At 43.7% G+C, this 18,514-nt stretch overlaps 1 protein-coding gene across 1 annotated transcript; it reads left to right on the top strand.

The window, feature by feature from the left end:
* The first annotated feature begins 1,727 nt into the window (after positions 1–1,727).
* LOC146992641 (serum response factor-like) lies at positions 1,728–17,605 on the top strand. Its single transcript, XM_085788264.1, has 8 exons — positions 1,728–2,252; positions 4,362–4,634; positions 5,786–5,891; positions 7,223–7,336; positions 8,421–8,510; positions 11,387–11,596; positions 13,802–13,881; positions 17,481–17,605. The coding sequence occupies exons 1-8, from the start codon at positions 1,884–1,886 to the stop codon at positions 17,556–17,558; spliced, it is 1,320 nt and encodes a 439-aa protein (XP_085644390.1). The 5' UTR covers positions 1,728–1,883; the 3' UTR covers positions 17,559–17,605.
* Positions 17,606–18,514: the final 909 nt, after the last annotated feature.

Here is an 18,514-nt window from a genome sequence, read left to right on the forward strand (position 1 = left end):
GTGGACTCGGTGTTTTCCGGAGGTTCGGTCCTGTTCGGAGAGACTCGGTGAGACTCGGGAGTTGAAGTCTCTGATGGACGGACAGTTTCACTTGTTGTTGCCAAAGTAACAGCGGCTAACGGCTAACGGCTAACAGGCTAGCCGCTGTTAGCTGCTGCCTCTGCCCGGGTTAAGAGCTCTGAGCGGCGGCCACAGGATCGGTGTTTTCCGGAGGTTCGGTTCTGTTCGGAAAGACTCGGAGAGACTCGGTGAGACTCGGGAGTTGAAGTCTCTAATGGACGGGCAGTTTCACTTGTTGTTGCCAAAGTAACGGCTAACATCAGCTAACAGGCTAGCCGCTGTTAGCTGCTGCCTGTGCCCGGGTTAAGAGCTCCGAGCTGCGGCTACAGGCTCGGTGTTGACCCGCTGGGACCGGAGGAGGAGGAGGGGGAGGTTTGTCCTGCCTTGTAATGTCTGATATTGTTTGTGCTAATGTCTTAGCTCTGTGTGCTACTTGCATGTGTTTCTAGCTGTTAATTACCCAGGGGGCAAAGCAAAACAACAGACACTGAGCGTTGTAAAAGGTTTGACAGCAGAAATGATCTGTAGGAAGTTGAAGGATTAAAACCTGGGTGGACAACCCGGTCAACTAGCTGCTGGAAAGCTACAGGGGACAAAACCCCTTTCTGGGGTCATTTGTAAATGCAAATATTTAGGTACTACAATGGCATAAATAGTCATACAACTATAACATTTGGCAGAGAGTATCTTGACACATAGGGGGAGGCAGGAAAAAAAGATTCTGGGGTTTGTTGCAACTGGATTTTAAGATATCACCCTCAACATCCCAAAAAAGACAAAAAAATAGTACTGTTCGCCTGACAAATTCTCATGAAAATGATTATTTTTCAGCACTTTATGGAGAATATCTATGCCTAACATGTATATAGAAAACTTCCTTAATTCATAAGCTTCCATTTGAGTCCCAGATAGCCTTTCTATCTCCAAAGCTCCACTTGCTGTGGCCAACGGTCTTCTCTATCTATCTGTTCACCAGAAATAGAATGGTTTCTGATCATGTCAGTTAACATGTAGTTTTTCACAACAGGTGTTGCATTGTTTGGAGACAGCCTGTAGCTTTCCAGTAGCTAGTAGAAAGACTATCTGGGACTCAAATGGAAGCTTATGAATTAAGGAAGTTTTCTATATACATGTTAGGCATAGATATTTTCCATAAAGTGCTGAAAAATAATCATTTTCATGAGAATTTGTCAGGCGAACAGTACTTTTTTTTTGTCTTTTTTGGGATGTTGAGGGTGATATCTTAAAATCGAGTTGCAACAAACCCCAGAATCTTTTTTTCCTGCCTCCCCCTATGTGTCAAGATACTCTCTGCCAAATGTTATAGTTGTATGACTATTTATGTCATTGTACTAGTACCTAAATATTTGCATTTACATCATTTCACCAGCCAAATGACCCCAGAAAGGGGTTTTGTCCCCTGTAGCTTTCCAGCAGCTAGTTGACCGGGTTGTCCACCCAGGTTTTAATCCTTCAACTTCCTACAGATCATTTCTGCTGTCAAACCTTTTACAACGCTCCCTGTGCATGTTATGTCTGCATGCCATGAGCTTTTGTCATGCTGTATGTCAGACTTCTTACCTGTTTTACTTGTTATTATGAGCTTTTACTAGGTAGATTGTTATGTAAGTTGTGTTTTGAAAGTACTTTTTTTGTCTTTCAGGTTGCCTTTAACATCTGTCCAGGGACAACGGAGGACAACTAGCCTTGTTGGCTCTAACTCTGGCCCACTGACAGTTTCTCTCTTAACTCTGTTGACTAGTGCTGCACTGTCCCTATGAAATAAACTAATAATAAACTAATAAGGAGGAGGTGGGGGTGTGATGGGAACCAGAACCGGCACCGGGATGAGCAGCCTGGCGGCGGACAGAGACTTCAGCAGCGAGGCGGTCTACAGCGGCTCGGACCAGGACCAGGACCAGGACTCTGACTCGGGGGAGGACTCGGCTCCGTGTGGCGGGGAGCGGAGGGGGGTGAAGCGGGAGAGGAGCGAGCGGTCGGTCGGCCTGCAGCTCCAGGCAGCAGCAGCAGCAGCAGGAGGAGGAGGAGCAGGAGGAGGAGCAGGAGGAGGGGGAGCAGCTCGGCCCGGGAAGAAGACCCGCGGGAGGGTGAAGATCAAGATGGAGTTCATCGACAACAAGCTGAGGAGATACACCACGTTCAGCAAGAGGAAGACCGGCATCATGAAGAAGGTACGTGACGTGAAAATGAGCACTTGTGCTAAACACACTCAAGCAAAGCATCAGGTCTGTCCACTGCAACAGTCTTAATGTATTTGTGATAATAAATAAATAAATAAACATAACATAACATGTCACGGGGTCACAGGGTCTCACGGTGCGTTCACACCAAACGTGATGGACATGATGAACGCCACAACTTTCCATTCAAACTCAATGTAAATGACGCGATGACACGTCGGGCAACGCGTTTCGGGCGATACGAGCGACGTGATGATGCGATGACACGTCCATCGCTTCATCGCTTGAAGTTGAAACATTTGAACTTTTCAAGCGACATCGCGTGACGCTGTGCCGCGACATCCAATCAGTGTTGATATCCAACCACGTCACCGACACAGTTACCATAGTTACGCCAGACACACATTTCATACATGGTGGAGAAGAAGAAGATGACTGTGGCTGTCGTCTCTCACCAGACCCTCCTTCTCCTCCAGAGAAGAACTGAGGCTGTGTGTGTTTTCCTCAGATCAATAATATACATCTATACCTCCATGGCCGTTTCCCGGAGCTTTACCACACGACCTCGTACTTTTACCGCCGTCGTGATAAAAAGATAATTCCTGCAGAGGGTCAGAGGAGCTACAGCTTCCTCCTTGGGAATATTTCATATATTTATTAATATTTCTCAGCCATGGTTGACGAGAGAAAGAAAACAGCAGGAGGTGGTTGCATCATAGAGCGATGAAGCCGTGAAGCCGTGAAGCCGTGAAGCCGTGAAGCCGTAAAGCGGTAAAGCGGTGAAGCCGTGAAGCCGTAAAGCGGTAAAGCGGTGAAGCCGTGAAGCCGTAAAGCGGTAAAGCCGTGAAGCCGTGAAGCCGTAAAGCGGTAAAGCGGTGAAGCCGTGAAGCCGTAAAGCGGTAAAGCGGTGAAGCCGTGAAGCCGTAAAGCGGTAAAGCCGTGAAGCCGTGAAGCCGTAAAGCGGTAAAGCGGTGAAGCCGTGAAGCCGTAAAGCGGTAAAGCCGTGAAGCCGTGAAGCCGTGAAGCGGTGAAGCGGTGAAGCCGTGAAGCCGTGAAGCGGTGAAGCCGTGAAGCCGTGAAGCGGTGAAACCGTGAAGCCGTGAAGCCGTGAAGCGGTGAAGCCGTGAAGCCGTGAAGCGGTGAAGCGGTGAAACCGTGAAGCCGTGAAGCCGTGAAGCCGTGAAGCGGTGAAGCCGTGAAGCCGTGAAGCCGTGGTGAAAAATGTGACAAATGTGTCAAGCGACGCGATACTCGTAAGGATTTAAGGGACTGGTGGTCTGGTGGTCTAACGGTGTGTTCACACCAAACACGATGGATGCGATGCTCGCGCTACGGGCGATGGCATCGCGTCGCTGTTATTATCATCAACTATCATCAACTTTATCTTTATTAATAATAATAATGTTGTTGTTGTTATCATTGAGGCCTATGAGCTGTCTACCCTGACGGGGACCCAGGTGCTGCTGCTGGTTGCCAGGGAGACGGGCCACGTCTATAATAATAGACTATATATTGTGTTAATATAACATGTTATAATGTATATAATGTATATATAATGTATATATTGTATATATTATATATATTATGTTACAGGCCTATGAGCTGTCTACCCTGACGGGGACCCAGGTGCTGCTGCTGGTTGCCAGTGAGACGGGCCACGTCTATAATAATAGACTATATATTGTGTTAATATAACATGTTATAATGTATATAATGTATATATATGTATATATTGTGTTAATATAACATGTTATAATGTATATGTATATATATTGTATATATCTCCAGGCCTATGAGCTGTCTACCCTGACGGGGACCCAGGTGCTGCTGCTGGTTGCCAGTGAGACGGGACACGTCTATAATAATAGACTATATATTGTGTTAATATAACATGTTATAATGTATATATTGTATATATTATATATATTATGTTACAGGCCTATGAGCTGTCTACCCTGACGGGGACCCAGGTGCTGCTGCTGGTTGCCAGTGAGACGGGACACGTCTATAATAATAGACTATATATTGTGTTAATATAACATGTTATAATGTATATATTGTATATAATGTATATATTGTATATATTGTATATATCTCCAGGCCTATGAGCTGTCTACCCTGACGGGGACCCAGGTGCTGCTGCTGGTTGCCAGTGAGACGGGCCATGTTTACACCTTTGCCACCAGGAAGCTGCAGCCGATGATCACCTCGGAGACGGGTAAAGCTCTGATCCAGACGTGTCTGAACTCTCCTGACTCTCCTCCGCGCTGCGCCGACGCCTCCTCCGACCAGAGGATGAGCGCCACCGGCTTCGAGGAGACCGACCTCACCTACCAGGTTGCCGAGGGCGACGGCTGCCCCGAGGCCGCCAAGGTAACGCCACGGTCCACTCGGCTCACGGTGGTGGTGAAGGCAGATGAATCACATCGTATAAACACCTACAGCAGCTTCCTAGTGATGAGAACTGTCCCTTTAAACTCAGTTCTACACTGGAAGGACGAAGGAAAGATGGGAGGAAGGAAGGATGAAGGGAAGGAAGGAAGGATGAAGGGAAGGAAGGAAGGACGAAGGGAAAGATGGGAGGAAGGAAGGAAGGATGAACGAAGGGAAGGAAGGAAGGAAGGAAGGATGAAGGGAAGGAAGGAAGGATGGATGAAGGGAAGGAAGGAAGGACAAAGGGAAAGAAGGAAGGAAGGAAGGAAGGATGGATGAAGGGAAAGATGGGAGGAAGGAAGGATGAAGGGAAGGAAGAAGGAAGGAAGGAAGGACAAAGGGAAAGAAGGAAGGAAGGATGGATGAAGGGAAAGATGGGAGGAAGGAAGGATGAAGGGAAGGAAGAAGGAAGGAAGGAAGGACAAAGGGAAAGAAGGAAGGAAGGAAGGAAGGATGGATGAAGGGAAAGATGGGAGGAAGGAAGGACAAAGGGAAAGAAGGAAGGAAGGATGAAGGGAAGGAAGAAGGAAGGATGAAGGACAAAGGGAAAGAAGGAAGGATGAAGGGAAGGAAGGAAGGACAAAGGGAAGGCAGGAAGGATGAAGGGAAAGATGGGAGGAAGGAAGGAAGGACGAAGGGTAAGATGGGAGGAAAGAAGGAAGAGAAAAAATTAAGGAAAGATAGAAGGAGGGAGGAAACAGATTGGGTCAAAAAGGAAGGAAGGAAGGGGAAAAGGATTATTGAAAGAAGGAGGGGAAAAGGAAGGAAAGAAATATGGAGAGAAGGAACAGATTGGGTCAAAAAGGAAGGAAGGAAGGAAGGAAGGGGAAAAGGATTGTTGAAAGAAGGAAGGGAAAAGGAAGTAAAGAAAGATGGAGAGAAGGAACAGATTGGGTCAAGGAAGGAAGCAGAAGGATGGACGGAGGGAAAGAAGAGAGGAAGAAAGGAAGGATTGTGTGGTTGCATTGTCTCACCATGTTTTACTGAAATCTCTATTGGAGAAGAGGTTTTAAATCTGAATGAGTTTTATTTTACCTGGTTAAATACCTGTGCTAAGCCCCGCCCCCTCTGTGTCTGTCTCCACCTGATAGGACCAGATCAAACAGGCCACGCCCCCCTCCTCCTCCTCCTCCAATGGGACGCTGCTGAAGACGTCGGCGGGACTCGTTCTGCCGGGAGGCTTCACCTTGATGCCAGGTGAGGATGTCCATATGCAAATGAGCCATACGTAACTACATTATGCCCCGTTTGCTCATGTTGACAAAGAATTAAAAAAAACTTGTAATACATTTTTTGTTTGTCTTAATGTCAGTAATCAACTCAGTAATTTTCATGGAGATATCTAAAGGTTAAAAATTTGACCCTATTCAGGTGAGAAACATAATGAATAGGCGTATAGTCCAGTCATTTTATGAATAAAGGTTAAACAAATTGCAACAGAATCAAACTCAACTGGTTTTGTTTCCTCAACATGTCCTGAGTGAGGGACAAAAAAGCCCAGAAGAATCCCATTAGGGGAAAGTTTAGAAAAAGACCCAAATATAGCCCATAATACGCCTATTCATTATTGTTCTCATGTGAATAGGGTCAAATTTTACTAGTAATATTACAAGTTTTTTGAAATTCTTTGTCAACATGAGCAAACGGTGCATAATCTAATTACGTGGCTCATTTGCATACAGATCTAAAGGTTGGGTGGTGGCCATCTTGAAAAAATGCAGCGATCTTGACATTTCAAGTGGTTTCTTGTTGAGTGACCGATGGAGTCAACTCATCCCAGTTTTCAAGCTGGTACCACCACAGCACCTTTACATAGTATACCCATGCAGTCAAAACAGTGGAATTTATGCTAATTTATGCAAATTTGCTCGTGTTAACAAAGAATTTCAAAAGTCTGAGTAATACATTTTTTGTTTGTCGTAATGTCAGTAATCAACTCAGTAATTTTCATGGAGATATCTAAAGGTTAAAAATAATAACAAAAAATGTGTGACAGGTTTTTTTTAATTCTTTGTTAACACGAGGAAATCTGCATAAATTTGCATAAATGCCACTGTATTGACTGCATGGATATATTTAAAGGTGCTGTGGTGGTACCAGCATGAAAACTGGGATGAGTTGACTCCATCGGTCACTCAACAGGAAAATGTAAAGATCGCTGCAATTTTTCAAGATGGCTGCCACCCAACGTTTAGATCTGGTGCTGTATGTCTGTATGTATGCAAATGAGCCATACGTAACTACATTATGCACCGTTTGCTCATGTTGACAAAGAATTTCAAAAAACGTGTAATACATTTTTTGTTTGTCTTAATGTCAGTAATCAACTCAGTAATTTTCATGGAGATATCTAAAGGTTAAAAATGTTACCCTATTCAGGTGAGAACAATAATGAATAGGTGTATTATGGGCTGTATTTGGGTCTTTTTCTAAACTTTCCCCTGATGGGATTCTAAAACCAGTTGAGTTTGATTCTTCCTCCATTTTGTCTCAGCTGACCTCTGACCCCCCCCTCCTCCCCCCTCCAGGTGGCGCTCACACCTTCACTCAGCTGCAGACGTCAGGCCACGCCCCCTCGCTCCACGCCACGCCCACCCAGCCCACCACGCTGCTCCGCCTCCCCGCCACCGTGTCGCTGTCAGGTCAGCTGACTGATGACATCACACACACACACACAGTTATTAATGTAGCCAATCGACGATTTACACAACGTAGTGTGACGTACTTCCCCTTTAAGAAGTTACGGGTTGTTTACTTCCGGCGGCCATCGCTACCGTAGCGCTGCTGTATTTAGATTAGCTACATCTAACACTTTACACCTAACTCTCTCATTCTACACTCATAGTTATGTTTTTACATGTTGTTACTAGTATAGTCGGTTCAGTTTGTATTTTTATAGTGGTCGAAGCATTTGTGATCATTATTGATCGCATTTTGCAATCATTAATCATTGATCGCATTTTGCCGTTAGCCGCTAGCGAAAAGTCACGGAGAATTAAGACATGAAGAGCAAAGAGAGGCTTAAAGAAGTCTTTCTAAACTCTGTAGAGTTGGTTGCCCTCTTCTCTTTGCTCCTCATGTCTTAATTCTCCGTGACTTTTCGCTAGCCGAGCGGCGATCAATGATTAATGATTGCAAATGCTTCGACCACTATAAAAATGCAAACTGCACCGACTATACTAGTAACAATATGTACTGTGTGTAGGGACTACAGTTGGAAATTAGCTGGGAGCTAAATCTGGTGCAAGCATCTTTTCATTTTTTCCTTTAAATGATTAATGTAATTGCACATTGTCCCTTGTTAAACTAATAAACTAAACTAAAACTACACTACAAACATGAATGAAGAATGAAAGTGTAATTTTATTTTGCCTCTAATTTTCATTGAGTCAGTATGCTAAGTTAGCCGAGCGGCTAACGGCAAATGCGATCAATGATTAAATGATAAAAATGCTTTGACTGCTATATAAAAAATACAAACTGAACCGACTATACTAGTAACAACATGTAAAAACATAACTATGAGTGTAGAATGAGAGAGTTAGGTGTAAAGTGTTAGATGTAGCTAATCTAAATACAGCAGCGCTATGGTAACGATGACCGCCGGAAGTGAGCGGACCGTAACTTCTTTCTTAAACTGGAAGTACGTTGTGCAAGTGGTCCATAGGAAGCTGCTGCTGCTGCTGCTGCTGTGACATCACTTCCTGTTTGTGTCTGTGTCATCAGGGGGCGGAGTCTCTCAGCAGCTGCAGACCATCCAGGTGCAGTCGACCAATCAGAGCAGCTCGGACCTCCACAGCTCCTCCCCCTCCTCAGGTGAGAACAAGCCCCGCCCCCTCAGGAGGGGTTAGGGTTCCCATCGTCCTCTAGTTCCAACTAGTGTAGTGAACTAGAGGGTAGAGGTCGACCGATTAATCGTTTTGGCCGATTAATCGGCGCCGATAGGACGTTTTACAAACTATCGGAATCAGCGGAACTTGGCTCCGATAGTGGCCGATGGCTGCAGTTTTTTCCACAGCGCCATAAACTGCTTCTTCCCTGCCGCTCTCTGTCTCTCTGATCACTGAGGGGCGGGGCTGCTCTTCACACACACACAGAGCAGGGGAGAGAGAGAGAGACGGGGCCTGTGCAGCGGCAGCAGCAGAGAAGTGACCCAGGTGAGGGAAGGTAGGCTACTGTAGGTGCGGTGCGACCGCAGTAAGAGAGAGGCGGCAGGTGGAGGGGCTGACTGGAACCAAACTCTCTTGTTATTTAATGAGAAACACTGTAGTATTTTCTTAATCATATAAGGGTTCCTGCATAGATAATGTGGTGGCGGCTGCCACGCTAAATATCTCAACGCCACCAGCTCACGAGTCAGTGTTTTTTTTTTTTTTTTCCCTCCGGCTTTTTGTGCTTTTATTTTGAAAGGACAGCTAGAGAGAGACGGGAAGGAGGAAGAGAGAGGCCGCAGAGTTGGGGCAGACGCACAATAATGGCTCTTTACACTACAAAGTTGGGCTCTATGGGCTCTACTCGACTTGGTTTAGGTCCTGTTCCATAACAGCAGAGTTCCTCCTCAGCGGGGACCGGGGTCGTCATATCACGGCCGCTACGCGCGTCTCGCTCTCTTTTTTCTCTCCTCCCGTCAGCTCCAAACACACTCGTCCAACTCGATCACGATCATTACAGCGTGGTTTTTCTTTTTACAGTCTATGGGTTTTCCACACAGTAGGCTGATTGTAGTGAAACAGTCACCTGTTAATGTACGGCGTAACCACACCACGAGCTGACGTCCTGTTTAGTTACAGTCTCCTCTCCTGCAGCGTCACGTCACTACAGCTGTTCTGATGTAAACAAACTCACGTGTGGAGTTCGGCTGTTCGTCACTCACAGGGTCCAGGGATGATTCAGTGTCCCACATCCTTTAGTTTTACACTAGCTAATAGCTATATATTATTATTTAAAAAAAAAAAAAATTAAAAAAAGTTAATTAATATATAATATTTTTTTTCGGTGGGGGGGGGGGTATCGGCCGATTAATCGGCTATCGGCTTTTTCCTGCTCCAAACTATCGTTATTATATCGGAATTTAAAAATCCACTATCGGTCGACCTCTACTAGAGGGCGATGGGAACGCACCCCTCGGAGCACGGAGAAATGCACATCTGGCGGCGTGCCCCCCCCCCCCCAGTGGGTGCTCGTGCACCGGAGCGCCCACTGAATCGAGTAGGGTGAAGCTGCAGTACCGGAGTAACCGCAGCTCTAGGACCCGTTCGATTCACGTCACAGCGCTTCCTACCAAGTGGAGACTCAGACTGCCGTTACCTGCTGTTCATTTTTATTTTTTTTAACCAAATCTGGTCTGAAGTTTCTGCCGTCAGATTTATCGACTACAAATCACCTCAAACGTGCTCCAAACTACTTTCTGGACACTCATTGGACTCTCTCTATTCTACACTCTACTGGTCTTTTTACTAGGTTGAATACGTAGAATATTTATTAAAAGCTTTATTTTTTCAAAATTAATACACCCACGGGGCGTTTAGAGGGGTACAGAATGGAAGTATTGCTTTGTGGCAATTATAGGATGGGTTATTTGTGTAGTCTTATCTGTCATAAACACGCAAATATCGCTACATTTTTTTTTTTTTAAGACGTTAGTTTAGGCGGCAGCTCTTTCCTGTTAAGGCGGCCGCCCTGGTCTGGTAGTGGTTTCTGTTTTTGTTCTGGTAATTCTACATATTCAACCTTTAATCAGCTCCTTTATTTGCCTAAACCTAATATGGCACAATTACACTTCTCACTCAAACTGATCTGGCCTGTCTAGCCTCTACCTGGTCTTTTTACTAAACTTAACCAACTCCTTTCTTCGTTGCCTAAACCCAACCACTCAAACTCAAAATGTGAACTTGGAATATAAATTTAAACTAATCGCCTCCGGAGCGGTGACCGTGTCCATAGTAACGCAGCAACTTCCGAACGTTGGGGGTGCTGTGACGTAAATCGAACGGTCCTGAAACTGTTGCCTCTGGTGCTGCAGCTTTACACTACTGACTGAATCGGCGCCGCTTCAATCACTGAATGAAGCCTTTCTATACGGACAAGAGTCGGGACCTTTAATTGCTCACACAAGTTAGAGGGGCCGGGGGGTTGGGAGAGCCGCAAGCCAGTTCATTTTGTAATGTCCTGGGCATTGTCAAAGATGTTATAATCGGGGGAAAAAAACCCAAAAAAACCTATACAAGTAGTTATGTCTTGTATTAGTTTGTCCTCCTGTTGGCATAATGTGCAAATACATATTTGAATATCTCAAAGGAGGTTAAATGTAAAGCAACTGGACTTAGTTAGAAGACGTTTCACCTTCATCAGTTCATGCAGCATCTGACCAGGCTGCGACTGGTCCAACTATCTGCTGTGATGCGTATCAGGTCAGATGCTACATGAACTGATGAAGCCTCTTGGATGAAGGTGAAATGTCTTCCTAGACTAATAACTAAGTCCAGTTGCTTTAGATTTAACCTCCTTTGAGATACTATGACCTGGACAAATGAGAAAATGCACCGGATATTTGAATATGTTCGAATTATGTGCTATTTTTTTAAATGTCATTTTGGAGCAATTTTGACAGCCCTACTAGGAGCAGGGAGCTCTGTCCAACGCAGCCTGAGCTCTCTGATTGGACGCTGACTGTCTCTGTTTCTCTCCTCCAGCTGGTCTTCCTGTCTCCATCGTCTCTTCCTCTTCCTCCTCCTCTTCCTCTTCCTCCTCCTCCTCCTCTTCCTCGGTAGCGGGTCACATGATGTACTCCGGCGGCCACACGGTGATGTACGCGGCGGCGCCCTCGCCCTCGCTGGCCGACGGCAGCCTCACCGTGCTCAACACCTTCCCCTCCACAGGCCACGCCCCCTCACACGACGCAGGTACGACTGGTCTGACGTTAAGACGCATTAAACCACCACGCTGCTGTTTACACGGCTCTGTGTTTATGTGTTTGTGTTTATGTGTTTATCTTAAAGGGATAGTTCAACATTTTGGCAAATTGGCCCATTGCCATAATCGCTATAGTCATAGCAGTAGGTTCGTTACCTTTAATTGTAGGTGTAAGCTATTTTCAGTACGGCGGAGCACAGCAGCTGGCTGCTCAGAGCTACGCTATGGAGGCTAACGGAATTTCTTGGTTTCCCTCATTAAACTCATCAAATTCAACATCCCAAAACTCCACAGCGCTTTTGTAGACAAGTTGTGACCTGCACAACCACCACGCTATGAGATAATGACGGAGCGATACGAAACGGAGCCGTTTTCGAGGTAAATACAGGGTAAATACGGAGACTGCTTGCTGAAAAACTGTCCCTGAACGCAACGCGCATCAGCGGTTTTGTATGAATTTACCTCGAAAACGGCTCCGTTTCGTATCGTTCCGTCATTATCTCATAGCGTGGTGGTTGTGCAGCTCACAACTTGTCTACAAAAGCGCTGTGGAGTTTTGGGATTTTGTATTTGATGAGTTTAATGAGGGAAACCAAGAAATTCCCTTAGCCTCCGTAGCGTAGCTCTGAGCAGCCAGCTGCTGCGCTCCGCTGTACTAAAAATAGCTTACACCTACAATTAAAGTTAACGAACCTACTGCTATGACTATAGCAATTATGGCAATGGGCCAATTTGCCAAAATGTTGAACTATCCCTTTAAAGGGATAGTATCATTTTTTTAAAGTGTGGTTGTATGATCTCCAAATAGCCCCTAAGTACTTTAATTGCAGTAGAAGACTCTCTGCACTCCTCCCGTTAGCAACACCAGCCCATAATAGCCCTGCCCAGAGATTTACAACATACAGTGTTGTGAACAGACCCAAAGAAACGGCCTATTTTCACGGCCTAAAAGAGGTTTTACCTGAAAAAAAAAATACACAGTTCTATTGTCAGCGTATCCGCGGGGTCTTGAAAATGGTTAAAAGGTGATAAATCAATTTTGGGAAAATTAAGACCCTTAAAAAGTATTAAAAAGTCTTTTCACGACTTTATAAAGTCTTAAATATTGAATATCTGAATTAGCTGTCCAAGAGTTTGAGTTTGAGTTGTAAAAAACATTGTAAAAGTGTGTGAATTTATTAATTTTATTAAAAAACAAAGATGAACCGGTTCATGAAAAAGAAAAGAAGATTGTTGTTTTTGTTTTTTTGATAAACTTTGCCTTTGATTTATTATCCCAGCCTTTTTTGAATTCTGTTGTATCATAGTGGTCTAGAGTCTTTATCACAAAAACTAAAACTGTTCAGTTAAAAGTGTCACTAGTGTAAATGGTTACAGCTTGAAGTGGTGGAGGTGTTAAAAAATGTTGAGAAGGTCTTAAAAAAATCTTAAAAAGGTGTTAAAATTAACTTCAAGATTCCTGTATAAACCCTGATTGTTCACTATAATATAATTTTTTCCAGCCCTTCAAAGTGCAGGAAAAACACAGTTTTTATTTGGACCTAACCAACTGCTGATCGGTGGGCGCTAACCCTGGGCGGAGGGATACGTGAGTTGGTTAGGTCCAAATAAAAACTGTGTTTTTCCTGCACTTTGAAGGGCTGGAAAAAATTATATTATAGTGAACAATGGAACTGTGTTTTTTTTTTCAGGTAAAACCTCTTTTAGGCCGTGAAAATAGGCCGTTTCTTTGGGTCTGTTCACAACACTGTATGTTGTAAATCTCTGGGCAGGGCTATTATGGGCTGGCGTTGCTAACGGGAGGAGTGCAGAGAGTCTTCTACTGCAATTAAAGTACTTAGGGGCTATTTGGAGATCATACAACCACACTTTAAAAAAATGCTACTATCCCTTTAATGTTTATTTTACAGGGACGAGACAGTGTGATGATGAAGACGTCTTTGTCTTTGTCTCTGCTGCGGCTTCAGAAGAGAATAAAATATTATATATATTATCTATAAAAGATTCAGTGAATAAATAAACACAGTTTCAGATGAAAACATTAAAGTTCATGTTTAACTTTAACTCTGAACTCTGTAGTTCTGTTGAGGAGTTTAGTTAGTTCAGAGTTGTTCTTAGTTTCTGTTTCATCTCTGTTTTCTCTGTGTGATGATGTCACTGATGACGTCACTGATGACATCACTGCTCCTCCTCAGGCGCCGTCTCTCAGGTGTTCCTCACCTCGCTGCCGCCGGTCGCCACCCAGATCCCCGTGTCGGCGGTGCAGCTCCACCCGGTAACACACACACACACACACAGACACACACACACACACACACACACACACACACACACACACACACACACACACACACACACACACACACACAGACACACACACACACACAGACACACACACACAGACACACACACACACAGACACACACACACACACACACACACACACACACACACACACACACACACACACACAGACACACACACACACACAGACACACACACACAGACACACACACACACACAGACACACACACACACACACACACACACACACACACACAGACACACACACACACACACACACACACACACACACACACACACACAGACACACACACACACACAGACACACACACACACACACACACACACACACACACACACACACACACACACACACACACACAGAGACACACACACACACACAGACACACACACACACACACACACACACACACACACACACACACACACACACACACACACACACACACACACACACAACACACACACACACACACACACACACACACACACAACACACACACACACACACACACCCCTCTCTGTGATTGGCTGCTCATTCCTGTCTCAATAGCTGTGTAGTAAATCTCCTCCTATCACGGATGTAGTAATTAACTATATAGTGTGTTCTCCATTTTGTAGTGTTGTTCGAATTCTCCGTTATTAATTTCATTTCACAGGCAGAATTAAATCTAATCTAAATCTAATAAAGAAACTGTAGTAGAATATGGAGGAAATACCAGCTAACGAGCTAAGCTACTAGCTAAAGAAACTGTAGTAGAATATGGAGGAAATACCAGCTAACGAGCTAAGCTACTAGCTAAAGAAACTGTAGTAGAATATGGAGGAAATACCAGCTAACCAGCTAAGCTACTAGCTAAAGAAACTGTAGTAGAATATGGAGGAAATACCAGCTAACGAGCTAAGCTAATAGCTAAAGAAACTGTAGTAGAATATGGAGGAAATACCAGCTAACGAGCTAAGCTAATAGCTAAAGAAACTGTAGTAGAATATGGAGGAAATACCAGCTAACGAGCTAAGCTAATAGCTAAAGAAACTGTAGTAGAATATGGAGGAAATACCAGCTAACGAGCTAAGCTAATAGCTAAAGAAACTGTAGTAGAATATGGAGGAAATACCAGCTAACGAGCTAAGCTAATAGCTAAAGAAACTGTAGTAGAATATGGAGGAAATACCAGCTAACGAGCTAAGCTAATAGCTAAAGAAACTGTAGTAGAATATGGAGGAAATACCAGCTAACGAGCTAAGCTAATAGCTAAAGAAACTGTAGTAGAATATGGAGGAAATACCAGCTAACGAGCTAAGCTAATAGCTAAAGAAACTGTAGTAGAATATGGAGGAAATACCAGCTAACGAGCTAAGCTAATAGCTAAAGAAACTGTAGTAGAATATGGAGGAAATACCAGCTAACGAGCTAAGCTAATAGCTAAAGAAACTGTAGTAGAATATGGAGGAAATACCAGCTAACGAGCTAAGCTAATAGCTAAAGAAACTGTAGTAGAATATGGAGGAAATACCAGCTAACGAGCTAAGCTACTAGCTAAAGAAACTGTAGTAGAATATGGAGGAAATACCAGCTAACGAGCTAAGCTACTAGCTAAAGAAACTGTAGTAGAATATGGAGGAAATACCAGCTAACCAGCTAAGCTACTAGCTAAAGAAACTGTAGTAGAATATGGAGGAAATACCAGCTAACGAGCTAAGCTAATAGCTAAAGAAACTGTAGTAGAATATGGAGGAAATACCAGCTAACGAGCTAAGCTAATAGCTAAAGAAACTGTAGTAGAATATGGAGGAAATACCAGCTAACGAGCTAAGCTAATAGCTAAAGAAACTGTAGTAGAATATGGAGGAAATACCAGCTAACGAGCTAAGCTAATAGCTAAAGAAACTGTAGTAGAATATGGAGGAAATACCAGCTAACGAGCTAAGCTAATAGCTAAAGAAACTGTAGTAGAATATGGAGGAAATACCAGCTAACGAGCTAAGCTAATAGCTAAAGAAACTGTAGTAGAATATGGAGGAAATACCAGCTAACGAGCTAAGCTAATAGCTAAAGAAACTGTAGTAGAATATGGAGGAAATACCAGCTAACGAGCTAAGCTAATAGCTAAAGAAACTGTAGTAGAATATGGAGGAAATACCAGCTAACGAGCTAAGCTAATAGCTAAAGAAACTGTAGTAGAATATGGAGGAAATACCAGCTAACGAGCTAAGCTAATAGCTAAAGAAACTGTAGTAGAATATGGAGGAAATACCAGCTAACGAGCTAAGCTAATAGCTAAAGAAACTGTAGTAGAATATGGAGGAAATACCAGCTAACGAGCTAAGCTACTAGCTAAAGAAACTGTAGTAGAATATGGAGGAAATACCAGCTAACGAGCTAAGCTACTAGCTAAAGAAACTGTAGTAGAATATGGAGGAAATACCAGCTAACCAGCTAAGCTACTAGCTAAAGAAACTGTAGTAGAATATGGAGGAAATACCAGCTAACGAGCTAAGCTAATAGCTAAAGAAACTGTAGTAGAATATGGAGGAAATACCAGCTAACGAGCTAAGCTAATAGCTAAAGAAACTGTAGTAGAATATGGAGGAAATACCAGCTAACGAGCTAAGCTAATAGCTAAAGAAACTGTAGTAGAATATGGAGGAAATACCAGCTAACGAGCTAAGCTAATAGCTAAAGAAACTGTAGTAGAATATGGAGGAAATACCAGCTAACGAGCTAAGCTAATAGCTAAAGAAACTGTAGTAGAATATGGAGGAAATACCAGCTAACGAGCTAAGCTAATAGCTAAAGAAACTGTAGTAGAATATGGAGGAAATACCAGCTAACGAGCTAAGCTAATAGCTAAAGAAACTGTAGTAGAATATGGAGGAAATACCAGCTAACGAGCTAAGCTAATAGCTAAAGAAACTGTAGTAGAATATGGAGGAAATACCAGCTAACGAGCTAAGCTAATAGCTAAAGAAACTGTAGTAGAATATGGAGGAAATACCAGCTAACGAGCTAAGCTAATAGCTAAAGAAACTGTAGTAGAATATGGAGGAAATACCAGCTAACGAGCTAAGCTAATAGCTAAAGAAACTGTAGTAGAATATGGAGGAAATACCAGCTAACGAGCTAAGCTAATAGCTAAAGAAACTGTAGTAGAATATGGAGGAAATACCAGCTAACGAGCTAAGCTAATAGCCACAGCTCACGGTCGGGACACACAACAGTAGTCGACCAAACCAAACTTCAGATATTTCAACAGTTTATTGTCTGAGAAACACAACCACACAGAATCACATCCTCAAATGTCCCACAAGTGTCGGTTTTTCTTATTTTATTTTCATGTGTCCGGTTTGTTTACATGATTCTCGGCGCGTCTGCTTCCGTCACAGCAGTAGGCTAACACGCTAACACACTAACACCTGGAGCATCAGCTGACGAGTCACCGTGTAGAATCTGAATTCTCCTCCCGTCGATGATGTAGTGGAGAGGGAGGGTGGGGATGAGTGGATGATTTACAACACAGCTTCTCTCTGTCTCTGTGTCTGTACCAGATGGTGCTGAGTCAGCAGAGCAGCAGCCTGACGGAGCTGCAGGTCGTCAGTCTGGACCTGCACCAGCACAAGGACTGAACACACACCCTCACTTCCTGTTCCTGTTGCCATGGGGACAGTCTGGACCTGCACCAGCACAAGGACTGAACACACACCCTCACTTCCTGTTCCTGTTGCCATGGGAACAGACTCACCAGACGACTAGAGACGTTTTCATCGTTAACAGTTAAAGGGTTACAGGTGTGTGTGCCCGTCGTCATGGCAACAAGGTGACGAGACCAGGACCAGGACTGAGTGGATCTACGTTTCTGTTCACTGACTGTTTCCTCTGAAAGGATCAATAATCAATAATCAGTAATCGATGGAAGAAAAGACTTTAGTAGACGAGGCGTGATGATGTCATGGTGACGTCATGATGATGTCATGGAGCAGCAGCCGGACCAGACCGGGCCTCGGCCCCCAGAGGCCTGGACGTTCACAGCTCTGAATAAAGTTTTATAACCTGACTGGAGTTTTACTTCCTGCTTCAGAAACAACAGACCAGACGGAAACTCATTAAAGGGACAACCAGGAGTTTTGTTAAAGTGAAGTGTTTCCTCACTACATTTATGAGCCTCCGCACCGTGAAATTCTTTGACCGGTGCAAGACAGACTCATGTTTTCATTCATCAAGAATTAAAGTCAGAGGTTGGAAGACGATCACATACCGTCGTAGTTCCCACCACACTGCAAAAACTCAACATCTTTCCAAGAATATTTGTCTTATTTCTTGTCCAAATGTCTCATTTCTAGTCAAAACTAATCTCTTTCCACTTAAAATAAGACTCATCACCTAAAAATCAACTTGTTTTTAGACACTTTTTACTTGTTTCAAACTAATTTTCACTTGAAATAAGTAGAAAAATCTGCCAGTGAAAGTAAGTTTTTTTGTGTTTGTAATAAGAAAGAAAAACTTGCTCCACTATCAGATTTTTCTACTTATTTCAAGTGAAAATCTGCTTGAAAGAAGTAAAAAGTGTCTAAAAACAAGCTGC

This window comes from Trachurus japonicus, chromosome 1 (assembly GCF_045865225.1).
Source record: "Trachurus japonicus isolate A0001 chromosome 1, Traja_1.0".
Taxonomy (NCBI): Eukaryota; Metazoa; Chordata; class Actinopteri; order Carangiformes; family Carangidae; genus Trachurus; species Trachurus japonicus.